This window comes from Chionomys nivalis, chromosome 18 (assembly GCF_950005125.1).
Source record: "Chionomys nivalis chromosome 18, mChiNiv1.1, whole genome shotgun sequence".
NCBI lineage: Eukaryota > Metazoa > Chordata > Mammalia > Rodentia > Cricetidae > Chionomys > Chionomys nivalis.
This window is the reverse complement of record NC_080103.1, coordinates 14806296-14833018: the sequence shown is the minus strand read 5'-3', so window position 1 is coordinate 14833018 and position 26723 is coordinate 14806296. Positions and strand designations below refer to the sequence as shown.

General features: G+C 47.3%; 1 protein-coding gene across 2 annotated transcripts; it reads left to right on the top strand.

Annotated features, from left to right (window-relative positions):
- The first annotated feature begins 2508 nt into the window (after positions 1 to 2508).
- Positions 2509 to 24934, top strand: Tent5c (terminal nucleotidyltransferase 5C). 2 transcript variants are annotated; one of them, XM_057794216.1, is made up of 2 exons: positions 2509 to 2595; positions 19798 to 24934. In XM_057794216.1, the coding sequence occupies exon 2, from the start codon at positions 19825 to 19827 to the stop codon at positions 20998 to 21000; it is 1176 nt and encodes a 391-aa protein (XP_057650199.1). In that variant the 5' UTR covers positions 2509 to 2595; positions 19798 to 19824; the 3' UTR covers positions 21001 to 24934. The 2 variants fall into 2 exon arrangements, with proteins under 2 accessions (XP_057650199.1, XP_057650198.1); XM_057794215.1 differs by lacking the exon at positions 2509 to 2595 and adding an exon at positions 3093 to 3173.
- Positions 24935 to 26723: the final 1789 nt, after the last annotated feature.

Genomic DNA, 26723 nt, shown 5'->3' with positions numbered 1-26723 from the left:
TTAACTTTAAACTGTAAGTCAGCCCCAGGTTGAGAGAAGGTATTTGGAACAGACATACCAGAGGACTTCAGTCAAGAACATGTAAAGAACCTGTTGAGTTCCAACAGGCAACAGAATGAACGGATTCTTCCTTCAAAGGCCATCATAATGGATGATAAGCATCTGAAAGTTGCTCAGAACATTGATCGTCAGAGAAATAATGTTTGATTACAATGAACTACACGGCCCTGTCTTTAATTTAAAGAGAAAACACTTAGGCCAGGGAGCTGGTTTAGAGGGTAAAGCTGCTTGTGGCCAAGTCTCACGATGACCTGACATTACCCCCAGATTCCACGCGCTGGAAGGAGAGAACCAATCCCAGAAGTTATCCTGTTACTTCCACACACCCACTGTGGAGTGCACATCTCCCTTCAACAATAAAATGTGGTTAGAACATTTTAAACACCGCGATAGCAAACTGGTAAGTATGGAACTTCCGGGAACCTTACAGCACTGGTGGGAACAGAGTTGGCCTCTTTAGCTTTAAAAATGTATTCATTTTTGTTTTATGGTTTCAATTTTTAAAAATTTTTTCCCTTTGGTCGCTATTTTCATTACTCATTAATAAATATATTAAATATCTGTAAAGCTTAACACGTGTAAACTCTGTAAATCAGAAGTTCCGATCCCCAGCGTGTGTTTGTCAAGAATGAATGCTCCATCTACACACAGAAGAATGTCGCCAGCAACTGTGGACCATGAAAAACCTGAAGCAACCGCAATGTCTACCAAACAGGAAATTGAGTACATGAATTGTTGGTTATCTAATGAATATGCAGTTGTGAAGAATGAGTCGCTGTTACATACAACAGAGAAATCTCATAGAAAAATTCTCACCCCCTATTTCATGTCTAGTTCAAATACCAATACAACTGATAGATGAAGACTGAGTCCTTAATGTGGGTAACCCTGTGAGATGCTGAGTGGCAGGGGCGATGGCTAAGCTGGATTGTTCTGGATGACAGCTCTGTGAGCGTACACACCCGTCATTCTGCACATAATAATAGACACTGTGAGACCTGACAGGGCTCACGCCATCAACAACAAAACTGACCATACGCCCTGAATGTGTGTTCAAGAACAGGGACAACCAATCTCTGTAAGTTCTCATGCTGATGTTTCTTGGGATTCCACTCTCCCACTAGAGAAAGCCTGTACTTGGGAACTCTTCATAGCCCAGCAGGCGCTGCAGGGCACTCACGCTAGGCAAGGGTGCTGAGAGAGAAGAGGAGAACACTGGTTCAGGAAGCAGTCTTGCCCCCCATGTAGCCAGTAGAGGAGCAAACGAAGCTCAACAAGTGTTTATTAATGACTGCTTTCTGGCTTACATAGCATCTGGCATGAACTTTATTCCAAGTAGTGCACAATTAATAACTATTTTCCTAATATTATCCCACCCTTACTCCCATCCTGCAGATGGAAAATAGAGGTTTAGGGAGGCTAGGTTAAGCCAGTCAGCAAGGCTGGGTGTGTAATCCCAGCCGCCGGGAGGTGAACGCAGGAGGTACAATCCACTAAAGGTCAGTCAAGGCTACTTAGAGGTCTGTCTGGGTTCAGGAGACAGCGTCTCAAAAACCCCAAACCAAACCAAAACAAAAACAGCTCCTCTCAAGGCCTTCCAGACAGTTAGGTGGTGCGGGAGATTCTCACTCTTTAACCTTAATTCTGAAGCAGAGCCATCAACCACGTGCAGGGGATTTAAGGGCAGTGTCCCGGGGTCCCCCACCGGCAAGTAATAACAGTCCACAAAACCCTGTGACATTCTGAAAAGGACCGAGCTGCCGGGCTTTCGGCTTTTGTGATCGGTTCCCGGGTCCACTACCTGCACCACAGGTGGTCCCGGGGCCAGAGAACCAGCTGCTTCCTTTTCCCAGGACCACGATCTCACCTCTAGCCAATTTGCTCGAGGACTAAGAAAGATTTCCAGGGCCCATCTAAGAGTTTTCCGACTTCACAAACACCGCGCGAGACAGGCGTGGGCTTCCACTCCCGACTCCCGCAACCAGGGAGCCACTGGTTCCAAGAGCGCCAAAAACTCAGAAAGAAAACGCACCCGCCAGGGGAGGAGGTGAGAACAGTTGGGGCAAGGGAAAGCAAGCCCAGGAGAGGAGATAAGCAGACAGAGCGAAAAGTATCCCCTCAACTCCTAAGTTGCTGGCGACACAGCTCCTCTCTATTGCGCCTGCGCAACGCTGCCTCCGGGCCACCCCGCCCCTTCGCGCCCCCGGAGGTTTACTTGTCTCTCGGCAACCATTGACCCGTGGGGCCAATCAGAGGGCGGCGTTCGCCCGGCCCCCGCCGTTAGCGCCGGGCGCAAGGATCCCGCGGGGCCGCGGCCAGCGCGCCCCGCCCTGGCTCCCCCGGGAGGCCGGCCGCGGGGCGGGGGCAGGGGCGGGGAGCCGCGGGGGAGTGGTCAGGCCGGTTAAGATCGGAGGGGGCGGCGGCGGGACCGCTCACTCGCGGCAGCTGTCTGGGCGCCGTAGTCACCGCGCCGCTCCTGCTGGGGGCTGCCCACGCCAACCACCTGCTTGTGTCGCCTCCTCTTCCAGCGCCCAGGTGAGTCCATGCTCCCCTCCTCCTCAGGTGTGAGGATGCTGCTGCGGTTCGGATGCTGCTACGGTCCGGCGGGGAGTCACGCACTCACGCTCCCGGGTCCGTCCCAGCAAAACCTAGTGGGATGCCTTGGAGATGGAGCGGAGATACCGGCAGGTGTCGGGACCCGCGTGACTCCAGCGTCCCTGGCTCAGGCTACCTCCGTGAAGGAGCGCAAACTTTTCGGAGACTGCGGCTGGGGTTTGACAAACTTGGTCGAGCTCCCGCTGGCCGGGCGAAAGGAGAGTGAGTGGTGGTCGCCTCCTGCTCTTTCCCTGCCCCTGCCAGTAGGTCCTCCCGCTCCGCGCTGTGTCCCTGTGGCGCGCGCACCAAGGCCGGAACCAGGGCGATTTTGAACCCCGCGGTTTCAGCGGCGTAGATGGAGACGCAGCGGTCCCGGGACTAGAGCCTGGCAGGCGACGAGAGGGCAGCTTCCTGGGCTCGGTGCCCAGGATGGCGGCCGAGATCCTCTCTTCTGGGACTGTGGACATCGCGCGCGGCCAAGAAGCTGCGCGTCTCTTGAAAAACTTCTCGAGAATACGGTGACTAGGGAACCTGGTTCCTCCCCTTTGGGGATCGAAAGTTGCCTACCGCGTGGGCTGAAAGCCATGTAGAGTTAGTTGACTCTGATAGCTAGCGGTGCTGGTGGTGACTTAGAGGCGCGGCTGTCCTGTAGCGTCGCGGTCCCCTAAGAGGGTAGGAAGGACATTAGAGGGAGTTGAGGAACCTGCAGTGCCAGCTGGTAACCCTTACCCCTAAGTTCTGACTGTTGGCGAGCGGGCAGGCGGGCGATCTCCAAGTCAAGGAGAGCTAGTGAGGAAATGCCTATTTGGTGTTTCCAGAATGCAGAACGTCCACCTGTTAGACCTGGATGGTCTCGGCCCCTTTTCTCCCTTCTCCCCCTTTAAATGTGCAGAAACCGTTCTGCAGGGCCGTGACTAATTCGTCTTAAGCCCCTTCCCCCTCAATTTGAGGATAAAGCTCTTACAACGAAAGACTTAATAGATTAACAGATTTGTTAAGAACAGCTATATATGTAAACCTATGAATTGTGACGAGTTTGGTATTCTGGAAGTAAAGTTACGATGGTTAGATCCTCCTAAATTAGACTTCCAGCTGCCCCCTCTACCCAGGGAAGGAGGGTGAGGGTAGCCATTGCTGGCTACAACGACTTCCAGTGTAATTTGCTTGGCAAGTCAGCCAGTGAGCCAGAAAGCTTGCCAGGCAGCCAAGAGGGTGGTAGCGAACCTTACCAAGAATTCTACCCTGCTGGAAGTCACAAGAGGTGTGTCCCCCCTCCCACATTTTACCCCGCAGTTGAAGGGTGTGGAGTGGGGATTAAAGAAGCTCGGCTTTCCCCTCCCAGCTGCATCTGTATCAACAGTGGTTCTGTCCTTTGCTATTCTTGTTTGCTGAGATGGAGATCAGGTAGCTGAAACCTTGTCTCCGAGGGGACGATACCTTGGTTTTGGAATTCACAGATGTGAGTTAGGAGATGTTAGAAGGAATATATTGATGTTTGGAGTAATTATCCCAGTATCTGCACAGATTGTCCCTCACTATCATTCAAATTGTGGGGGTGGGGTGCTCCGTGAGAATGGTCCCGACTTCTGTGAGTAACTTTCCTGTGTGTCCCTAGAGCAAACAGTCACACTTTTCAGCGTGAGTTTCTCCCATAATACCTACCTTGTGTCTAGAGATTCAGTTTGTGAACTCTGGAGGGAAGGGCTTGGCTCTTGGCCTGTTGGTCAGAGTGAGTGAGGATGCCAAGGGTTCACTCCTCAGCTCTTCTGCCAGTGTAAGTTACCAAGCCTTCAGCTTGACATGCATCCTCCCCCAACCTCCACCCCATTTCCCAGTCAGGCACACACATAGCCTGCATCCCCAAGGGTTCAAGGCCAGGCAGATTCTCCTTGCCTTGCACTACCCACTAGACATCCCAGCAACAGCTCAGCAATGAAGACGATTTACAAGTGGGCCCTTAGCTAGGTTCAGCTGTTACAGATTTGGAAAACTGCATTGAATATTTCCTTGCTTGCTTTCCAGCTTCATCCACTAAGTGGTACTTTTGTCTTTATCTTTCTTCCTGGCTCTGCCATCCTGGGGTCAGTCAACGAGGAAGGAAGGGCAGCCCAGGTTAGATTTTTTTTTTTTTTTTTTTGCCTGTTTTACCAAGAAAAGCTGTAGAAGCCCGAGGTGTGTTGTAAGAGTTAAGCTGGTGTTTGGGGGTTTCTTATCTCCTTCCCGAACACCTCTCTCTCTCTCTCTCTCTCTCTCTCTCTCTCTCTCTCTCTCTCTCTCTGTGTGTGTGTGTGTGTGTGTTTGTGTGTTTGTGGTGTTTCCTGGCCTAAGAGTGGCCTGTTGCTCGCTCTCATTATTGAATGAACAGGAAAATATGGACAGATGCCTTCCCCCATCTTGGTGTGTTGACTGTAGCCCATGCAGCTGTACTTTGATGATGCCAGCTTCTCCATATTTTAAAGAACTTTTCAGGACTTTAAAGCTGCCTGAGCTGGTCTCTTAATCTCTTGGACCCAAGGTTTATCCCACTTTTTTTTTTAACCTTTCAATTGGATGTATTCCTTGGGAGGAAGCTTTTATTTAGAATTTAAATGGATATTGAAAGCATCTTCACACAACCCGACTTTGTAAGGGGATCTTTTGAACTGTTTCAAATTAGTATTCTGCACAGCTGGCCCCTGTAGCTTGTTCTTGAAGTGTTTGCAGAACTTTTTGGAACAACAACAACAACAAAAAACTTAATATGAAGAAGTAATTACTGACACGAAGCAGCTCTGTGTGTAAGGATGCTTTATGGTTTCGTAGCATTTTCCGCTGTGGGTCATTACACTGTGAGGTGTTTATTTCTTGGATGACTTAGGTGGTTGAGTCAGAAAGTGCTTTCTAGGTGGCGTTTGGTCTCAGGTGCTGGGGAGGCCCAGGGAATGGTATGCTAAAGGCCTCTGGAAGAGCTTTGGAAGGGAGCAGCAGGCTGCCTTGATGTGCTTGAAGAACTTGCTTTTCTCTCGACTGTCTCAACCCCTCCTTGCACATGGACCCCAGAAAAGTGGGATTTGTAGTCACTGCAGAGTCCTCATCTCTGCTTAGAGAGTGTATGTATGCATGGACCTTCTGCTGAAGGCTGCCTGCTGTTCTCTCAGAGAAGGAAGCCCGCATGAAGTGGGCGTTCTCCTCCTGGATCAAGGTACCGGATGGGGCTTTTTGCATCAGAAGTGCCGGTCTAAAAGGCTGGACGGTTTCTGGGCGGTCTTTCCAGAGACGCCTTAGCAGTGTAGGTTTGGAGCTGAGGAGCAGGGAGTGCAAACTGACCAACAGCTGAAATTCCTGAGCCTGGCCAGCCTCTAGCCCCACCCCCTGAGCGCTTCCACCCTCCCGTGCTCCCAGCCGCGCTTCTCCCAGCCCCAGCTCGCACACTCAGCCTTTCTCTCCGTGTTCACTCAGCTGCTGGCTCTGCTGACTCTTTTTTTTTTTTTTTTTTTTTTTTACTTTTTGTTTCCCACTGTCATCACTGACCTGGTTTAGGGGACTGTAGACAGGAACTGGATGAGGGGAACAGCGCGCCTCCCTGTCTCTGACCACTGCTCAGTCCTGAGTGTGAGTAAGTTCCCAGGACCTGCCCATCCCCGAGGTCTCTCTGCAGGCCTCTAAGATGCTATTCCAGATGCTTTCCGTGCTGTTCCATGAGTAGGTCATCCCTACCTTGCCTTGCAAAATACAGACTTAGATATTTGGGAGGAAAATTGAATACAACCCATCTCCCCCCTACCCCCGAACTTTGAATATGTCTTTGGGGCCTCTGCAGGCTCAACAGATCTTTTCTATTTGAGGGCCACCTTATCCCACATCTGTCTGCTCCAATATGTTATGTTTTTCTTTTCCATATTTTCTTGTTTCCAAAAATTTAATATAGAACTAAAGGGCTTTTTAAAAAAATGAAGTCCCTCCCCTCTTGTCTCCATATCTGGTCTCTATTTTTAAAAAAAATGAGTGGAAGAAAATTATCCAGGAATCATAAGCAATCCCCTTATCTCATCCAGTCTCCTTAACTTCTCTCCAGACTTGGCCTCACAGGTATCTTCTATCTGGCCTGGCTATGCCCCTCCATGCTCTGTGGCGATCCTTGCCTCTGCTTGTCTTGGTTAGAGCTGGGCATCAGGGCTCTGCAGCTGCCCAAGGCTATAGGGCTATCTCCTGGACTATGGAACTAGAGAAGAATGAATAGGGCCAAGACACAGGGATCTTTGCTCTGGGGTGAATCTAGGATTCAGCTCTGCTGCTGCTATGTCCCCTTCCAGACTGTCATAGGCTTTATGCTGACTTCCTTGCCTTGTGGGCTGCGACACCTGGGCACTGAGCCTGCAGACTGTCCCTTTTCTACGCCAGGATTTCATGTCTTCATTTTCATCCACAGCAGACAGTCATTGCTGCCCCATAGACATATGGGAACAAAGCCTGGTAAAAGTCATTCAAACAATAGATCTACTTATCTTTTTTTTTTTTTTTTTTTTTTGGTTTTTCGAGACAGGGTTTCTCTGTGGTTTTGGAGCCTGTCCTGGAACTAGCTCTTGTAGACCAGGCTGGTCTCGAACTCACAGAGATCCGCCTGCCTCTGCCTCCCGAGTGCTGGGATTAAAGGCGTGCGCCACCACCGCCCGGCTTAGATCTACTTATCTGTTTAACTCAGTATGTCAAGTCATCAGTACGAAAACATGTAAAAGAGATATTTTATATCCTTCCTTAGCATTAAGTCCCTGAAGTCTGTTGTGCATTTTATATACCCTATGCACTTCTGTTCGGACATTCTACCTTTAAAGTCCTGAAGAGCTGCACGGCTCGTGGCTACTCTGCTGTATTGGGCAGTGCAGGGCTAGACCGTGTGCAAAAACGTTTTCCTCATATCCTGATTCTATGTGTGCGAGAAGCAATAGGGAACCAACCAAAGTCACTGAAGAGCGTGTACAGCTCTGTGGGCAGGGGTCTCTTATCTCCTGCCTTCTGACCACAGAGGTCTAGGGGGGTGCTTACAACCCAGCAGGGACTTGGGTATCTGAACAGATGAGCGGCAATTCCGTCATCACACTGTCTTACCGGTCAACATTCATCCCGCGGGGCAGGCTTGACGCCAACACCCAGGCCGTTTGAGTCCCCCTCCGCTGCTCGTGTTTTAATTGTTTTTCTTAGCAAACAGCTGGAAGAAGTGCAAATGAAATCTAAGATTGGCAGGCGACCGGGGCTGAGTTTTACCAGCAGGTGACGTTTGCCAGCAATGTATCGGTAATGAAAACCTAGCAACGATTAAAAAGTTGAGCAAACATGCACGAAGGGTGAGCTTTCAAGGCAGAGATGTCTGGGAGATCTCTAGGGACAGTCTGAGGGCCATCATGCTGGTGACCTGGAGTCTTGGCTCACTGGGCTCTATGCTGGTCGGGCACCAGCTCTTAGAAAGTTGGCACAGAAGTAAGAGCTACGCTGTGGTTTGGTTTCTTCCCATAATGCATAGTCCGCAATGTGTTTAGCTTGTTTCTCTCTGCCTGTTCTGGATAGTGCCTATGACCCGGAGGTCCGCCACCTGCTATGTTTTAATAGCCTTAATCCGACTGGGGGGGGGGGGGCATGTGAAGTTCTCGTCGGCATGGAGACTGAGGCTAGCTCACATTCAGACATCTGTGGATGGGGTGTGTATACCTGTCTTACCCTGATAAGTGTGCATTTGAGAGCTAAGCGTTACTGGCCCCATTCCTGATAAGACCCAAGGCTGCTGCTAGTGACTAAGACAGGACTTATAGCCACTTTCAACAGACTGAAGTCTTTGTTTTGGATGGCTGATGACTCTGAAAGCTCTGAGCTGGAGGACTGGATGGTGGTGGTACAGCCTTTGACTGTGGCTTGGTCCTCCTTAAACATCCTCCTCTCTAGGAGCCTTGTTTTTCTTAATCCAGTCTACCTCTAAAACAACAACAACAAAAACGCTGTCTCTGTTTGGAGAGCTCTTCATGTGAGTTGGGACTGGTGGCGTCTCTGATTTAGAAACATGTGGTATAGCAACAATTACTATTTCTGGTTCAGTTTGTAGGGAAGGTACTTGGTGTTGACACCTTGGGGGTAAACATTCAGATACTTTCTGCCTAGCTGTCCACTGACAATGTCTGCGCTCTGACATTACATTTGCAGTGACTTCAGGGCATTCTCTTGAGCATTTGCCCTTCCCAGTCATGCCTCTCGGAGTATCTGCCCCCCGTGTTTTGATTCTGTTCTGTGCTGGCCCCACCATGACTTCTTCCAACATTATCTCTCTGCCCACACATGCTTAGACATCCTATTTTGAAAGGTGGGAAGTAGCTTTCTGTTTGGAGTCTTGTACAGGTAGTGTCTGGACAGGGCCCAGTTACTGATAACCACTGGGTGTTGACATCCCTAGGGTAGCAAGAATCTGAAGGTTCCCCCAGACTCCAGAAGCTTGGTGCTGAGCAAGGCAGCCCCATCCTATTCCTCGGGCCTCTGCCGTGGGAATCTGACGAAACCTTTTGCCTTTGGTAGACATCAGTGCGAACTGGCTGCTGATAACTCTGAGAAAATAGAAAATGTGTTAGAACAGCAAGGGAGAAAAAGCCACCTGTGAAGTCCAGTGTCACACTGACTCAGAAGTGTTTTCTTGGGGCACCGTTTTCTGACCAGCGACAGCTATTCTTGTGAGCTGAGGTACAATGGATTATGGGCATTTGGGTGGGTTGATTGTAAACAGGACTGTACTACTTATGTGTGGGTGTGTAAAATCCCTGAGCTGAACCACCTAAGGAGAAAGGATTGATTTTGGCCCACAGATTTAAGCTATGATGGTTGTGGCAGGGGGGACGCAACAATGGGAGAGCAAGGCAGCTGGTCACATTTTGTCTCAGTCAGAAAGCAGAGATGAACATTGGTTCTCAATTTGGTGTCTTGTCTTTATTCAGCCCCAGACCCAACCTGTGGGGAGATGCTGCCAACATTTGGGGCGGGTCTTTTCCCACCTCTGGTAAAGCTCCCTGGAAAGGCTCTCCCAAACATACCCAGAATTGTCGATCACAGATGATTCTGAACCCATCAAGCTGACAGTGGAGAGTAACTGTATCTCAGTGGTATCTTGGGAGAAAGTTGGTGTAGAATACATGTTATTGTTTTTTTTTTTAAAAAAAAAAAAGAAGAAGAAGAAGAACATTACTCTATCTGATCCTGTTGCTTTTGGGCTAACTCATCTAGATTATTCTGTATACTCCAAACACACAAGTGCCTCTGATTTTCTTTTCTTTGTTTTTTCCAGACAGGGTTTCCCTGTGTAGCCCTGGCTGTCCTGGAACTCACTGAAACCTGCCTACATGTGCATCCCAACTGCTGGGTTTAAAGGCACAGTTGGATGTAATTTCTTAACATGTGAGGCTGTAAAGGAGTCTCCAGTATGTGACTCCTCCCTCCAGGCCATGGTGAGGGACTGGAAGCCAACAAATGAAGGGATTTTCCAAATGCCGCCCTAGGCCCTAGATAACTTCTGGCCTTTATAAACCCAGGAATCCAAGGAGGGAGGAGAGGGGACAGCACCTTAGAAGGCCAAGAATGGAGGGAGGACAGCACTTTAGAATGTCAAAGAGGGAGGAGGGAGGACAGGGCTTTAGAAGACCAACTCCACTTCCACCCTGGTCTTGGTCTTCACTTTTCAACCGCTGGCCGTAGATGTCCCTGATCAGTCAAAATACTTGGCTCAAGCTTGGATGTATTTCATCAGGAGAGCACTCAACATAGCAGACACAAATTCTTCGTTTCTTAAATGTATGCGCGTGCACACACACACCTACATATACATACACATACACCTACATATATATACACACAATATATATATATATACACCACACATACATATATGCATACATATACATACACATACACCTACATATACATACACACAATATATATACACACCACACATACATATACATACACATATATGCATATACACACATGTACACACACACACACCACAGGTTCTGGCTCTATTCTCTCAGGTAAAAGAATCTTAAATCAAACAGTATGGGTGCATTGGAAGTGACAGATGGCTTGTCTGAGGTTGGTCCCTTGTGATCTATCCTAGGTTGCTTCTCTTTTCAGTTATGTCTGAGGCTAGACCTTGGGGGGTCTAGTGACCCTATTTGCCTCTCGTCTGTAGAGAAGATCTCTTTGGTTCTGTTGCTTTATCTTGAATCAACACTTCAGATCTCCCAGTAACCAAACTACAACCTAATGGTTGTTTATTCTGTGAGCAGTACCCACTGCTGGCAAAGCCCATCCATCATTACTGTTTCCTCTCAGTGTTGCCAGACCATCCTCTTGACCGGCTCCTTCCATTTCTGGCTTCGCTGTTCCTCTGAACCTACTGTCTCTGACATGAGCACACACACCCCTCTCCAACCCCCAGCTTCCTGGAACACCCTCCAAGTTGGGATCTTAGGCCTTCCTCTCTGAAGCATTAACTGTTAGCTTGCTTATACTTACTGTTCCAGTTCTGGTAGCTCCAGTCAAGGTGGATACACCCCAAAGTCATCATGAAGATGGGGGAGCTGTTAGATACTTCAGTTCTGCGTGTCACCCAGTCTTTAGCGCCTGCCATCTGGTCTTGCCTCACTCCGGTGGCCAGAATCCTCTGCCACCATCTGACCAAAACAATCTTCCTGCATTCTCTCCTGTTTCTTCTGCATAGTGCCGCCTCCTTCCCGTGGCTACCAGAGCAGCTAGTTCTTAAAAGTTTTTCCCCACCCTGTAATACACCTCAGCGACCCCCCCTGCAAGGAATAAGAAACCCCGTTAGTCACATTTCTGCCATGTACCGGCAGGGTGTCCTCGGACAGTTTACAGTGTGTATGTCCTCTTGGTTCCCCAGTGTAGACCCCTGAAATGAGGGGAAATGGCATCTCCTTTACAAGACTTTCAAGGACGCATGAGGATTTGTTTAGTGTACAGCACACAGGCGGAGGGCAGCGGGCAGCTTGTGCGAGTCTGGCCGCCTCTTCACCGCGCCGGCCCTAGGTCAGCAGGCTTGGCAGCAAGAGACCCTTCCTGCTGAGCCGTTGGGCTCTCATCACTGCTTCTGTAGAAACCGGGTGATCAGACACGGTTAAAGTCCTGACATTACTCTCTTGCTGCCTACCTGGGATGTGGCAGAAATTTCCGGACTGAACGTCCAGATGCATTTCCTGCCCTCTGGCCACAGCTGTGGTGGCTACTGGCATGCAGAGCGCCTCCAGAGGACCCTGTCTTTGTCAGTACTAACCTGGATGGGACTTCTGGAGGGTGGGTAGAAGTTACCCGGTGGGAAAAGGATGTGGGAAGAACCAGAGGAGGTTTGTTTTGAAATAACAAGCATGCAGCAGTTGCATTTTGTGAAGTGGGACTTCCCAGTCATGGTGGCCCATGGTGAGTTTCAGTGTCTCTCTGGAAGTCACCTCTAAGCCACTTTGGAGTCCTTTGGTTCTAAAGCCCGCACAGAAGTGGACAGTAAAGGGTGACCACTCTAACAGAAGATGGTATGAGGGTGAGGAGCCACAGTTGGTCAGGATCAGCAGCAGCTTGCGTTTTTGTTTTATTTTTTATTTTATTATTATTATTATTTGGCTTGGGACCAATGAATCTATGTTTTAGAAATGTTTGTCTGAGCAGCAGTAAGGAGTGCTTATCCATTGTGACCTGTGTGTTCCCTGGCATCCCCCAACCTCCTGCCCACCAAGGCCCCTTAAGCCTGAGGGAGGAGTCAACAGTTCCAAGAATTAGGGCCGGGGCTCCAGGGATGAGTTCTTGCTCTCTTTATGAGCCATACTGTTTAAATTGGAGATGCAGGAAGTTTGGCTTGTGAGGGGTCAGATGGGAAGTGATCCCAGCCGCTAATTCTGCCCGCTAATTCCTTCGCTTTTACTCATGCTCACCCTGCGCTGTACGGTGAGTGAGAAATAACCTGACCTGGGGGTTTCCCTCACCTGGCTTGCTGAGGTAAGAGGCAGCATGGTGAAGATTGTCCTCAGTCGTTTTTACTTCTGCTTAAATGCCCAGGAGTTTTTTAGATGCAACAAAAGGACAAGAATCTTCTCTTGTACCCCAGAGAGCGTGGTGGGGGAAACGTTTGTGTGGGAGATATTGTCGGAAGTTGTGCTCCCCCAGGCTGGAGGAGTCTTGGTCCCATAGGCACATTAGAATCCTCAGGCGTGTGTGCCCAGGCTTAGTTCCTGCCATGGGTAGCTGCTAGCCTGGCCTGAAGGATTTACTAGGGAGGTGCAGGTTTTATTTTCTAAAGATAGCATCCAGCAGCATTTTACCACCAAGAGAATGTTGATAGGCGATGATGGTGCTTCTTTTCTTTCTTAAACCTACCGGAGTCAGAAGATGATGTAGCTCTGTTTCCCCGAATCTCGAATGAATGGTGGGCTCCAATAAGAGAGCTTCGGTTCTAGCCTCAGTTTCCCTGATGCCTTCTAGGTAGTCACATCTACAACTTCCATGCTAAATATCGCAGACCCATCTCTCTACATGCAAAAATTCTGGGGGCCGCTCTCCATGCCTAATGTCAGGCACCAAAAGACTCCTCAATGTTGATCAAACCTCAGGCTTTTATGAAAGCAAGTGGCCTCAATGTCCTTAGTACCCTTGTCCCCGTCTCAAACATCTGTCTCCTCCACATGGCCACCTGAGCCCGTTCATGCCTCCCCTGGCTATGCCAGAAACCTCAGTAGACTATGCAGCAGGGATCCAAATGGAGTCTCCATTGTAGCTCATCCCCCTTGTATAGCTTTGCCCTGGGCAGTGAGGCAAAGCAAGCGGAGCATCTACCCTGACCTCAGGGAGCTCAGGCTAACCCTTTGGCACAGGTTATCTCCTTCCTCCATCTCTGCTGCCATGTCTGCAAGTCCTTTTCTCTCAATGTGTGGTTTCTTCTTTGAAAGTTGCAGCAGCCCAGGAATCCAGGAGTCCCTAAGAGAAATAATTGTTCACCAGTAACCAGAACATCAAAAGGACTAAATATCGTAAGGATAGAGAGATGGCTTAGTGGTTAAGAGCACTTTTCCATAGGACCTGGGTTTGAGTCCCAACACCCACAGGGAAGCTCAAAACCACCTGTGGCTCCAGTTCCAGGGGGTTCAAGCCTGTTGCTGATCCCCTTAGATACTGCATACATGGTGGTGTATAGACACACATGCAGGCAAAACACCCATACATATGAAATAAATATGTACATATAAAATAAAATAAAAATGTATTTAAAAACAAGTATTGTGACCTGAGTAGGCATTTGGCCATCCAGGCTTACAGAAGTGCCTGGATTTTCAAATCAATGTGCCCACCTTTGTTCTTTGTCTAACCACAATGGATCTGGTTCTCAAACATTGTTTTGAATTTACTGGCCTTCAAGTTAAATGTTTCCTAGCCACTATTGTGTTAATTCTGCTAACTAGAATTTGCCTTTAACCGGGGCCTTTCATGAGCTGAGCATGTTTGTTTCATGTGATTCTTTTATTTGGAGCTTACATAAGTGTTGATTTAAAAGCAGAATTAGAACTGAAACTGCTGAACCAAGGCCCGGTGTGTTATCTAAGCACCCAGGGCTGTAAATTGGGTTTATTCTTGTAAAAACCAATGTTGAAGTAATGTAGGAATATAGTTTTGATATGTGAAATCATCTGGTTTTCAATAATAGTTACAAGAATCTTTATATATATATTTAGAAATTTGTTCATTTTTTAATTATGTGGGTATGTATGTGTCTGCGTGTAGATCTGTGCCTGTGAGTGCAAATACCCCGGGAAAGCAAGGGAGGGAGTTAGAGTCCCTGAAGCTTGACTTCCAGGTGGTTGTGAGTCACCCAGCATGGGTACTAGTAGCCAGACCCAAGTGCTGTGCAAAAACACTACACATTCAGCCACTAAGCAGTCTCTCCAGCACCACCAACTCCATACTCCACTGCCAAATATCGTAAGAATTTATAAGTTTCTAATGAGCTAAGAATTCCATAGGTAAATTTATAAATGCATTTGGGTCAGCTCAGCTTCGTTGTAACTAAGTTACGGTAAATTAGAAAATTAAAGGCCATACTCCGGATACGACATCAGCCCATGTCCCATAGTGTGCTTTTTATGGATTCCCATTTTTTTTCCAACAGAGTTTACTCCACTCTCCATAATTCTGTACAAAGAAATTCATATGGAAGATGCCAACATAAGACTCTTGAATTTCTGAAAATGTACATACTGCCTTAAAAAAAAAAGTTCTTGCCACTGTTAGCCAATAATCAGCAAGATGGCGCAGCAAGGGCGGAAGGGCATAACAAGGGCAGCTTTGACAGATTTGAAGTGAGAAGTAGCTGCCCTGGGAAATGGTTGAAAAGGTGTTTTGATACAGAACATTGGGTAGACAGTGTGAGTTGAGCAGGCCTGTTACTTTGAGTTGTTCTTTTAACACAAACAATGGATGCCTTTTTATTTTAGAGTGTGTTCGGTAGAGACTTGATAGAAAGATGCCCCCTCTTCCCGCATCCCCTGCAGAGGCCAGCAGGGAAAGCTTCCAAATAGACTTGATTGATTTGGTGCACAGATAGGAGAAGGAGGGTAGGGAAGGGAACCGAAGAAATCAGACACCGGGGAGCAACCGAGTAGAATTCTCAAAAGATAAAGATCTTAGAATGTCCTTCATGAGAGTTTTAATTTTTATCAGTGAGTGCTTCTAAGTCCAAAGGGTACAAAATGCCTCCTTTCCCATGCCAAGCTGACGATGGCGCTCGGTAGAGACTGAGTTGCGTGTGTGCTTGTTTAAGCGTGAAGTTTTGTGTGCACAGGTTTTTCGAAACACTTTCCCACTCTAGAGTCATTCTTACACACGGCGCAGGCACCCTCCTTTTGAACAACTGCAGGCGTCTGTACACAGCTGGGCACACTCGTGAAATCATTTCACTCCCTTCTGCTGTTGGCCATGTGTCCTCCCAGCCTCCTGACTGTCCACCAATGCCTGTGTCTGTGCATACTTGCAACTAGCCTAAAATTTAGAGACTGGATAGAAGTAGAAGGGTCACATCAAAGGATAGTGGAATTTGAAAGTTGAGCGTCTCACCTATCTCTTCAAAGAGCCCAGGGACCGTGCACCAGAGGCGTCTGCTGTCCCACACATGAGCTGAGCTGCTGCCGTGGGTGAAAACCAGGTACTGGGGTTTTAGGTTGCTCAACCTCTGAGTGAAATTGAGTATTTTGTGTCCGAGCTACTGTTTATACTCCTTCCTCTTTCTCTTTTGGGGTCTTGTATTTATGACTTCTTCCTTACTAAGGAAATTAATACTTTGCCTAAAGTTATGAACGTTTTTTTTTTATGTATGCCTTCTGAATGTTTTGTACCATGTAAATAGTTTAATTTTTGTGTAGACAAACCTGCCTTGTTTAGTGACTGGTTTTCTGTGGTCTAAGAAGGCTTCAAGGCTCACCTACTATGTGAACTTGTGTAGAAATTCTAGGTTTTCTTTAGTTACTCCTAAAAGTTCTTTTTAGTTCTGACCCAACCAACAAGATCAACCTGTGGGTCAGGACTCCTCTGGGGTTGAATGACCCTTTCACAGGGTCACCTAAGGCCATCGGAAAACAGATATATTTATATTGCGGTTCATAACAGTTGCAAAGTTACAGTTATGAAGCAGCAATGAAAATAATTTTTATGGTTGGGGGTCAGCACAACATGAGGGACTGTATTAAAGGGTGAAGCATTAGGAAGGTTGAGAACCACTGAACTCGATCTTAGTCTTCAGTCCCTGTCCTAACCAACTAGATCTTATTTTAGCAGGAGATTTCCGGCAGCTTTTAAAAATATATAAATTAAGGATCCAGATATTTGTTTATTTGTTTGTTTCTCAGCACCATTTTTTTAATTTATGGGTTGTTTATTTTTTGAGTTGGGATTTCTCTATTTAGCCCAGGCTAGTCCGAAACTTAAAATCCTCCTATCTCAGCCCCCATGCATAATTTTCTTACTGTTTTGAAACACTTCCTTCTTTATACTAAATCTTCATACTAAATCTTCATATGTATTTGATTTACAGTTTGAAAATTCTGTCCCAGCAATTCGTACAGTTTCAATTGCAGTTACTATCTTCACGGCTCTTTCCCCTCTCTTACAGCTGGTTACCTCCTTTCCATTTCCAGAACATTTCAGGCTGTTTCCACCCCTTCTCTCATGTGGCCCTTACAGATACCCAGTCTAACATAGGTTTCAACTTTGAATTTGCTGCCAACTTAAACTGTATGAAAATCTTTACACACACAACACACTTCTTTCCCCAAAGGAGAGAGTTGTGGCTGCTAGATTCTCTGTGGTCCCCAGATAGCCTTCTCTCATGTTCTAGAACAGCTCTGGCTTTAACCCTATATAAATAACTTTTCTTTTAGCACTTTTAATTTTTTTAAAAGTGTGAACCAAAGGCCTTTCCTGCAGTTATTCTATGCTGTAACATTACTAGGGCTCTTCTTGGAGCCTTTTTACAATATTTTCTTTGCATCTCATGTGCTGACCACATTGTGACTTATCAGACCTGTACCAACCTGTGAGCCTTGGGAAGTGTAACAGGTGACAGACAGCATAACGCCACTCAGCCAACAGGCCTGACTGAAACCCACCTCATCAGACTGCAGGCCTAGCTTCTAGCTGTGTCTCCAGACAAGGCTCAGACCATTATACCTTCCTGAGTCTATCCAGACACAAGTCTACTGTATAGATACTGATCATGAAAAAAAAAAAAAAACAACCACCAAGTATAGTGAGCTCAGAGAAGAGAGCCAGCTGTCCCAAATCTGGCTTGAAGGCAAATGCCAGCCACAATAGATGTTAGGTGTGCATCGCAGGCTGTGCTTGCTGTCTATCACCAGGGTGGGCTACCCTCAGATGGTCTAAATAACTGCAGACTCTTTCACCTTCCCCTTAACAAATGCTCTTCTATAGCAAGTGGAGGGACACTCACCCCAGAGCTCACTAGAGACTGTTTTGATCCTGGGGAGGCTGGCCATTTCCAGCTGAGCTAATTGACGGACATTGAACTTGTGTGTTACTGTGCTGACCTGAGAGGCTCCTGTCACCCCCAGATTATTGCCATTTCTAGCCATACGCTGCTTTCCTTCCTTCTGTTGTTCCAGCAACAGCTCACCATGGCTTTGTTATCTTATGTCCCCTCTCTGTAACCGATCACTTTTGTGGATTTCCTTTTGGCCCCAACAGAGACGGTCTGTCTTTTGTCTACGTGTTGTATTGACTTCCTTCCACCAGAGTTGTGTAGATGACACGCCCCCTTGGGTTGGAGTATTACACTGTCAACGATCTTTGTGATAGGGTGCTGTAAAAGCTCATCCCCACATGACTAGTGGAACTCTGGCACTGTTAGGGTGCTGTAAAAGCTCATTCCCACATGACTAGTGGGACCCTGGTACTGTTTGGGTGCTGTAAAAGCTCATCCCCATGTGACTAGTGGGACTCTGGCACTGTTACAGCCACAAATCTCTGGACCAGGGCAGGCTCAAAATCTATTTCGAGCCCAAGGAGAGTGCACTGATGTGCATTAAAAAGCGGCAGCTTCCAAACAATGGAACTGGGGCTGGGTGAATTTTGTCTGCAGAGAACTTTGCAGGGGGAAACCTTTCATTCATGGTGGAATTGGAAGACTGCACCAAGACCTCTTGTTTCAACTTGTGTATGTCTAGATGACAGCCAGTCAACGTGAGGACACAAGCTCTTTGGGTTTCTGAGATACCAATGTTTTGCTTTTATGTATTAGGATTTCTGGTAGGCCATCATTTTGATCTCCTTTAAAATAAGATATACTTCCCTGTTACTAAAGTGTAGCTCAGTGGTAGGCACTTTGTTTGCATGCTCATGGTCCAGGGTTCGGTCCCTGGCACACTGCATGCACACATGCACACAATTATTTGGGAAACTTTGTGGTTCTGGTGTGTGAAGTATGAGAACCGCTTTCTTTCCTGACTAGGATTCAGTTTCAACTTTATTCCCCTAAAGGAGCTTCAAGGAATGCTTCTGCAGAAGGCCTTTGGAAGTTCGCCTGCCCCGAGGCTCTTTGCATCCTTTGCATCCTTGCTGAAGGATGCTCAGCTGCAAAGCTGATCTGACTTCTGGTTGACCACAGCTGTCGTCCTACAAACAGCTCTGGTCTGTCCAAGATGATGTTGTATTTGTTGTAGATAGATTAGGCCCATATATGAAAAGGAAGTGGTGCAACAAATGGAGCAATGGTGTGTGTGTGTGTGTGTGTGTGTGTGTGTGTGCGCGCGCGCGCACGTACATGTGTGTGTCTGTGTTGCACTGGGTAGTAGGTTTTAGGCATCTACCAGTTTAAAATGTAGTTAAGGAGCTAAAAGCAGAAGTAACTTCTATAGAAACCAGAGAAAATTAGGAAAACACACAGATTATAGCAAGTCTTTCTCTGTCCCACCAGCCTGCTCCCAAATAACAACATAGAGACTTATTAATGACAAAAGCTTGGCCTTTAGCTTAGGCTTGTTTTTAAATAGCTCTTATAACTCAAGTCATCCCATATTTTTATTAATCTGCATTTTACCTCTATCCCATTCTGTGTGTCTGACTTGTTCCCTGCCGCTCTCATGCCTAGATTCATCTACTCTGTCTCTCTCTGCCAGGAAGTCCCGCCTATACCTCCTGCCTAGCATTCGGCCATTCAGCTCTTTACTACCAATCACAGCATTGTATTTCGCACAGTGCACAAATATCCCACAATAACAGGTTCTATTTATCTGCACTGTTATAGGCTCTTTAATGTTGTTTGGGTGACGTGGTTAGTCCGTCTACTTTTCTTCACACAAAGCAGCCTTCTCCACCCCTCCCCCACATAGGACAAGCAGATCACCAACAGCGAGAGCATCCACACAAAACAAAGCAATGCTCTCATCCACCCTGCTGCAGAATGAAGCTTGCGCATTCGTGGTGCTTAATGTGTTTGGTGTTCACTGCCATGCTGATTAGCAGGCATTGTTGATGGCTATTTTACAGGAAGTTGATCAGTTGGTACCTTTGAGCTCCTCCACTGGCTTTGCCTTGCCCATGTGAATCCTAACTCTGTCTCTCACCCCTTTTCAGCTCCCCCTGGCCAGAACATCCCCCAAGATGGCAGAGGAGGGCAGCAGTACCAGGGACTGTGAGTCCCTCAGCGTGCTCAACTGGGATCAGGTTAGCCGGCTGCATGAGGTCCTGACTGAGGTCGTGCCCGTCCATGGACGAGGCAACTTTCCAACCTTGGAGATCACCCTTAAGGACATCGTCCAGACTGTCCGTAGTCGGCTGGAGGAGGCGGGCATCAAGGTTCAGGATGTCCGACTGAATGGCTCTGCAGCTGGCCACGTTTTGGTCAAAGACAACGGCCTGGGTTGCAAAGATCTGGATCTCATCTTTCACGTGGCTCTTCCCACAGAGGCAGAATTTCAGCTGGTGAGAGATGTGGTCTTGTGTTCCCTTCTGAACTTTCTGCCGGAGGGCGTGAACAAGCTCAAAATCAGCCCGGTCACTCTGAAGGAGGCCTATGTGCAGAAGCTGGTGAAGGTTTGCACAGACGCAGACCGCTGGAGCCTTATTTCCCTCTCCAACAAGAATGGCAGGAACGTGGAGCTCAAGTTTGTTGACTCCATCCGGCGCCAGTTTGAGTTCAGTGTGGACTCCTTTCAGATCATCCTAGACTCTTTGCTCTTTTTCTATGACTGCTCCAGTAATCCCATCTCTGAGCATTTCCACCCCACCGTGATCGGGGAGAGTGTGTACGGGGACTTTGAGGAAGCCTTTGACCATCTCCAGAACCGGCTGATCGCCACCAAGAACCCTGAGGAAATCCGAGGCGGGGGTCTTCTTAAGTACAGCAACCTCCTGGTGCGGGACTTCAGGCCTGCGGACCAGGAGGAAATCAAGACTCTAGAACGTTACATGTGCTCCAGGTTTTTCATCGACTTCCCGGATATCCTGGAACAGCAGAGGAAGCTGGAGACCTACCTTCAAAACCACTTCGCCGAAGAAGAGAGAAACAAGTACGAATACCTCATGATTCTTCGCAGGGTTGTGAATGAAAGCACCGTGTGCCTCATGGGGCACGAACGCAGGCAGACCCTGAACCTCATCTCTCTCCTGGCCTTGCGAGTGCTGGCAGAACAAAACATCATCCCCAGCGCCACCAATGTCACCTGTTACTACCAGCCAGCTCCTTATGTCAGTGACGGCAACTTCAACAACTATTACATTGCCCATCCTCCAGTTACCTACAGCCAGCCTTATCCTACATGGCTGCCCTGTAACTAACCTTAAGACCTGCGGGTTTCCGTAGTGGGAACCCCTTTAGGGCAGGGGCTCTCAGGTAGGAGAGCCTCCTCCTAGATGTAGGTGTTTGGCTTTTAAAGGGGAGCTCAGCTCTGACTCTGCTTTTCTTTGTGAACCCATTGGACTAGGTCCTCAGACTATCCTGAGCCAACCCTAAAAGGACCCTTATCACAGTGCCACTCTGGAAGATGCAATAGGAAGTGTGACCTCTCTCCATCTTTCTAAGATAAGTCACTTAACGTGTCCCTTCCCAGACATTAGCACATGGGATTTGAACTCTGCGCAGTCTCTGAGGTGGGGAGAGTTGGGTGGCATCTGAGAAGTGTTTGAGGTACTCTTCTTGGCTAAGCCTATAGTCCTCTGTAGGATTCTCAGCCGCTACCCGCAAACTGTGCCGATAGTCTCCTATTGTGTCGGTTGTAGCCGGCCCCCAAACTGATAAAAAAAAAACACCAGGGTGCTCTTTGTGACTGAGTTTTCATTCACGGGACTGAGTGTGTCTGTCTAGTCCCTGTCCGCAGAGCTGAGAATTTCATTCATCAATAAACCAAAGCCAATAGCTGGAGACTTGAGATCTGGTTGGAAGTGGTTTATGGTAGATGCTGGGCTATATCAAGGAGTTTTGAGATATTGTGGAGAGAAAAAAAAATGACCTTTTCTTGAAATGTAACTTGAAAACAAAATAAAACGTGGAACATAATGTTTAAGTAGAATTGTGGTGGTGGCGGGTGGCGGTTGCCAATAGGAAACATGAATGTTTTGTTTTTGTTTTTTCTATAAGGAGTTCTTATTGAATGATATGTTTTTCCCCCTTCATTGGCTCTCTGATGACCGACTCTTGTTTGATTTTCCTGAGAGTAAGGGCTGTGTTGTGTTTAGAGTCACTGTCGTATCTGACATGAGGTCCTTCCCGTGGTTTAACTGAAAGCCCAATTTTTTGGACATCGTTCCCAGCATGACAGCTGCTTTGCTGGAGCACATTGGCCCCTTCTTCTCCAATCCCTTCAAAAATAGCAATTTCATTCCCTATATATTTTCCACAGCAGGATAATTCGGGAATTTCCGGAGAAAAGAGTGACAGTGAACCCACTCTTGAATTTCATTTCCTCTCTCCAAGTTGCAGGGAAGTAGGGCTTTAGCGTCATCTGGCCTTGTGTGTTCTAGCTACCAAGGCGCTTTGACATCACTCTGCTGTGTTTGGGAGGAGTCAAGTGAGTGACGAATGACCCTTCTTACTCTGTAGATTTAAGCATTATGTTTATGTTCTGCACTTTAGAAGGAAAACAGTGTTACTTGCTGGTCCAAAGCCAGCAGGCCACAGGGAGAGATCGAGGTGACTGTCACCTTACCTAGTAGGTTCAGGGGAGAGATTTCGCCCTCTGGAACTTTCTGTGGGATAATTTAGAAGGCATGGCATTAGGACACCAGTGGGAAGGGCATTCGGTATTGCCAGCAAGCTTGATTTCTACAGTCATTCCATAAGATCCATGAGCTCAGTTTTGACTTCCAGCAACCATTAAAAAAAAAAAAAAATCCAAAGATCTGAGCACTTGCTTTATATCTGCTTTAAACAACCTAGTTATCTTCTTGCAAAAAGGTTTAATACAAATGAAGTGGCTGGCCCTTTTCTAGTGCTGTGTTTTCAAGTTTCTTCTGGAATGTGCCATATTGCTCCCCTTAAGAGTTGATTGACGTGCATCTTCACTGGCCTCCCCATTAAGTTAGGTCGCCAGAAGCCACTTAGTACAACTAGTTTCTACTGCCCTGTGAATCTTGGTTATTTGTGAATTTCCTGGCTTTGAGTTCTGTGAGGGGACCCGAGCTGCTTCCGCTTTGGAAGGTAATGAAAAGCCAACCCAGCTTTGAAAATCATCGGTCATCCATGACCTTAGGATGCTGCCATTGTAGTGAAATGAGAAGACGCTTGCGCAGAAATAGGTTGGTTTAATCAGAGCTTTTGAAGTGGGTTGGAGCCGCCCTCAATAGAAGCACTTGCTAATAGAGGCAGAAATCAGAATTGCTTTGACCAAGAAGGTCGGGGACCAGTGGACAAACATCCGGTGTCATTTTGAAATTCTTTCTGCTTCACATACATTTTTTTTCCCCTCCAGTCTGGCCATAGTCCCCTGAGGATGGAGAGAGAGACACAGGCATTGTAAGCCACCACTATCTGATGGCCCTCTTGGTAGTTTCTTCGCCTGCCCAGCTGTTTTGTAGTTTGAGAATTGATGTGTGTTCTAGAACCATCACAGTAAAAAGTTGCTTTGACCAGAGCTCCGTTTTTTAAGGTACGGCTCCTAGGTTGCGCATGTCTGGACTTAGAGGTGTGTCTACCTGCTCTGTGAACCTTCTGCCAGACCAGAAACAGGCCAGGGAACCCTGTATTTCAGAGACTGTGTTGCTCACATATGTACCAGACACCCTTACTTGTAGTGACTCCAGTGGCTCCTCTTTGTGTGTGTGTGTGTGCATGCGTGTTGGGTAATGTGAGTGCCTTGGCAGAGGACACTGAAGGGCAGGTGCACGTTCTAAGTCCGTTCTCCCAGTCTGCTCTTCAGAGCCAGTGGCAGCTGGGTTGAAGACAGTGCCTTTGCCGTGGAGTGCGGGCACGCACGTGCGCGCACACGCACGCATGCTTGTGCGCGCGCACACACACGCACACGCACGCACGCTTGCACACGCTTGGTTCTTGGCCTTGAGCTCCAGGCTCACCCTCCACCTTACCTTGACAAGAAGATGCTGTTCCCTGATCAGTTCTTGCAATGCTGCGCTGAGACTCCGATTCCTAACGCCTCTAAATCACATTCCCGGTGACTGCTTGTGGACTCAGGGAGGCATGGCCCACACCTGGGATCTGGCGAGGAGTGGAGTTGAGTAGGGAAAATGTTTGTCTTGGTTCTTGACTTTTTTTTTTTGGCTTTCCAGTGTTCTCCCCCTCCTGTTTGACTTAACTGGGAACTTGTGTCTTTAGTGAGCTGTGTGTGGATCTGTGCCTTGTGGCATTGCAGCAAGAGTTGCCTTGCTAAGCTCCCAGTCTGCTCGCCTTCTAGCTGATTTGGCGCTAGCCCTGTCATGGTGGTTTAGGATTTTACCCAGTACTGCTTTAGTTTTGGGAAATGGTGCCTTTCAGAACCAACTTTGATCTTTCTCCTAGTGCTCTTTCTTTTACTGGGATCCTGTTTCAGGACACCGCTGATGATTTTTTCTTAGGCTGGGGCCCTGTGTCACGGCACTGCTAGTCTTAGTTCCAATGCTATCTTCTAGAGGCGGGGCTAAAGTATCATTATCCGAGCATGAGGTGGTCCTGACGGATCTAGGGCATTACTTCCTGGGTGTCTAATGGACCCTACCCTGGGGAAAACCCTTGGGGGTGGTTCTAGAAATTGAAAGATTTCCTAATTTTTAAAGTTGGATTTACATCATTATTCTGAGACAGAATTTCACAGCCGATTTTGGAATGTAGTCTAATTTAACCAATTGAATCTAGAGGGTGGAGAAGAGGCTCTTTAAACGTCCTGGCAACCTCTCAGGATTATTTGTGGGGCTCTCTGAAGAAAGAAAATTACTTTTTTTTTTTTTTTTTTTTTTTTTTGGTGAATTCAAGTGCCTTCATCTTGTTTACCTATCACTTAAAAAAATACTTTATAAGCTTACAAGAGTTCTGGAGTTTGCCTGGGCTATTGAGATTTGGTGCAAATTCTCATGTGTGCTTGCATAGGAAGATGAGGTGACCATCCACTAAAGAGGAAGGAGCTGATTGACATGATTTGTGGTCTTTACAAAAGAGAATCCAGCTACCTGACCTTTGTGTGTGTGTATGCACAAACACTTAATTTTCCCGAAGCATCTATTTATTTCCAAATTAATATGGATGAAAATAAAAATGCCCATTGGGCTACATCCGTATTTGCATAAACCCAAAGTGTTCCTTAGTAGTTCTTCCTCCTTGGTATTGGTCACTCATTTTCTTACTTGATGCAGATGAGATTTCTTATCAGTGCAAATGTATTAGAACTTGATGAAATAAAGCTTTGAGTTTGAGAAATAAAGATATATTTAAAAGTGTAAAAAAAAACCCTAACTTGTCAGTTATGATCCATTTTTGTTTTTCGTTTTTTTTTGGGGGGGTGTCTTTGGTAAATTTTAGGTTTGAGGAAGACATGGGGATGAAAAGCCTGTCACCACTGTCCACTTTGGTCAGCACCATGACAAGTTGGGGAGGGGTGTGGTTACCCCAAAGACCCTAAATCCCTTTTCTAAGGTACCTGGCTAATTTAGGCTGATCTTAGTCTCAGACCCCAAATCAAGCCCGGGGGCTAATAATTCCTCCTGTAAGTGATGTCTCCCCTTACCGGTTTCAATGCAAATGAGGATCTAACCTGAAGTCTCAGGGATACCAGACAAGCATCTACCTGTGATCTCATCCCCAACCTCAGGGTGTTCTAAAATAATATGGCTTCACCAGCGCCTGGTTATATCTAGTGGCCACGGCACTATGACCATGTCAGTAAGAGACCCCGGATAGTTACCCATCCTAAGCAGTGGCTCTCACCTCACTCTAAGAAATACCCATGTAGAAAAAGGATGTGGCTGATAGATGATTAAAGGGAATAAACAGTTCTGCTCCAGGGTGCCCAGCCCTTTGGCTTGTGACATGACACCATTATCTACGTTCATAGCTGTGCTGGGGTGCATGTGGTCTCTGGGCTGCAGGTTAGACACCTTCTAATTTCTTTGGTCCAATCTCCACTGTTCCAGATCTGCACCTCTTCCCCTTAGCCTGCGTTTTAGAAGGCCTCCCTTCTGTGATGGATTTTTTTTCCCCAAAACTCTTAATATCTTTACCAAAAAAGCAAGTGTCTTTCATACCCTGACCTCTTACCTTGTGGGCCCTCCCCACTTGTACTGCACATCTTTCTGAAACACTCCTTAACTCTGACCCTCAGAAAAAAGTGCTGCATTCCTGTTGGACATTAAAACATGTCAGTAGATGCTGCATCCAACCCTGCAGTAGATACCTTGCAGCTACCATAGCCTTCCTGTTCCACCTAATCTACTTCTGTTTTCAGAGACTACAGTCCTTTCCCTTGCACCCTAGATGGCTTCTAAAAACTCAGCTAAGTGTCAGCCCTTGTCCCACTTCCTCTGGCTTACCAGGTACCAGGCCCTGATGCCTCCCCCTTCCTGTGTCCTTTACTGGCTTGCGTCAGTTCATCTACATTGTGGACACTAGGGTGTCTGGCTCTCCTTTGCCCTCCTCCCACACAACTGGCAAAGGTTTACCGCTTCAGATGTTGAACGTGGTGTTTTTGTCCCTGGAGGACTGGGACTCGGGCCACTAGCAAACAGGTGAGATCCTGAATATTTACCTCTATGTGTTGTAATGCCTCGTTTTAGTGCCAGAAACATTTGAATCCAGGCTTTGTCTGGACCAATATTTACATGCAGAATAGCTGTGTGTGAAATGATGGGATGCAGTCCCCCAGAATGAGCTGACACGTCCATTGCAAGCCCTTGGCCTAACAGTGACCATTAGTATCCCTTCCTCCGCACAGGAGCGAGGCTCCTCCAGCCACCCTGTATCTAGGATTGACTAGGTGGGACAGCGGTGTTACTTGGTTGTAATTTAGGATTCCTGTCTGTGGAAGATGCTGACGACATTAACAAGACCTGAGAGGGCTTACACGGCAAAGGCCAGTGCTTGA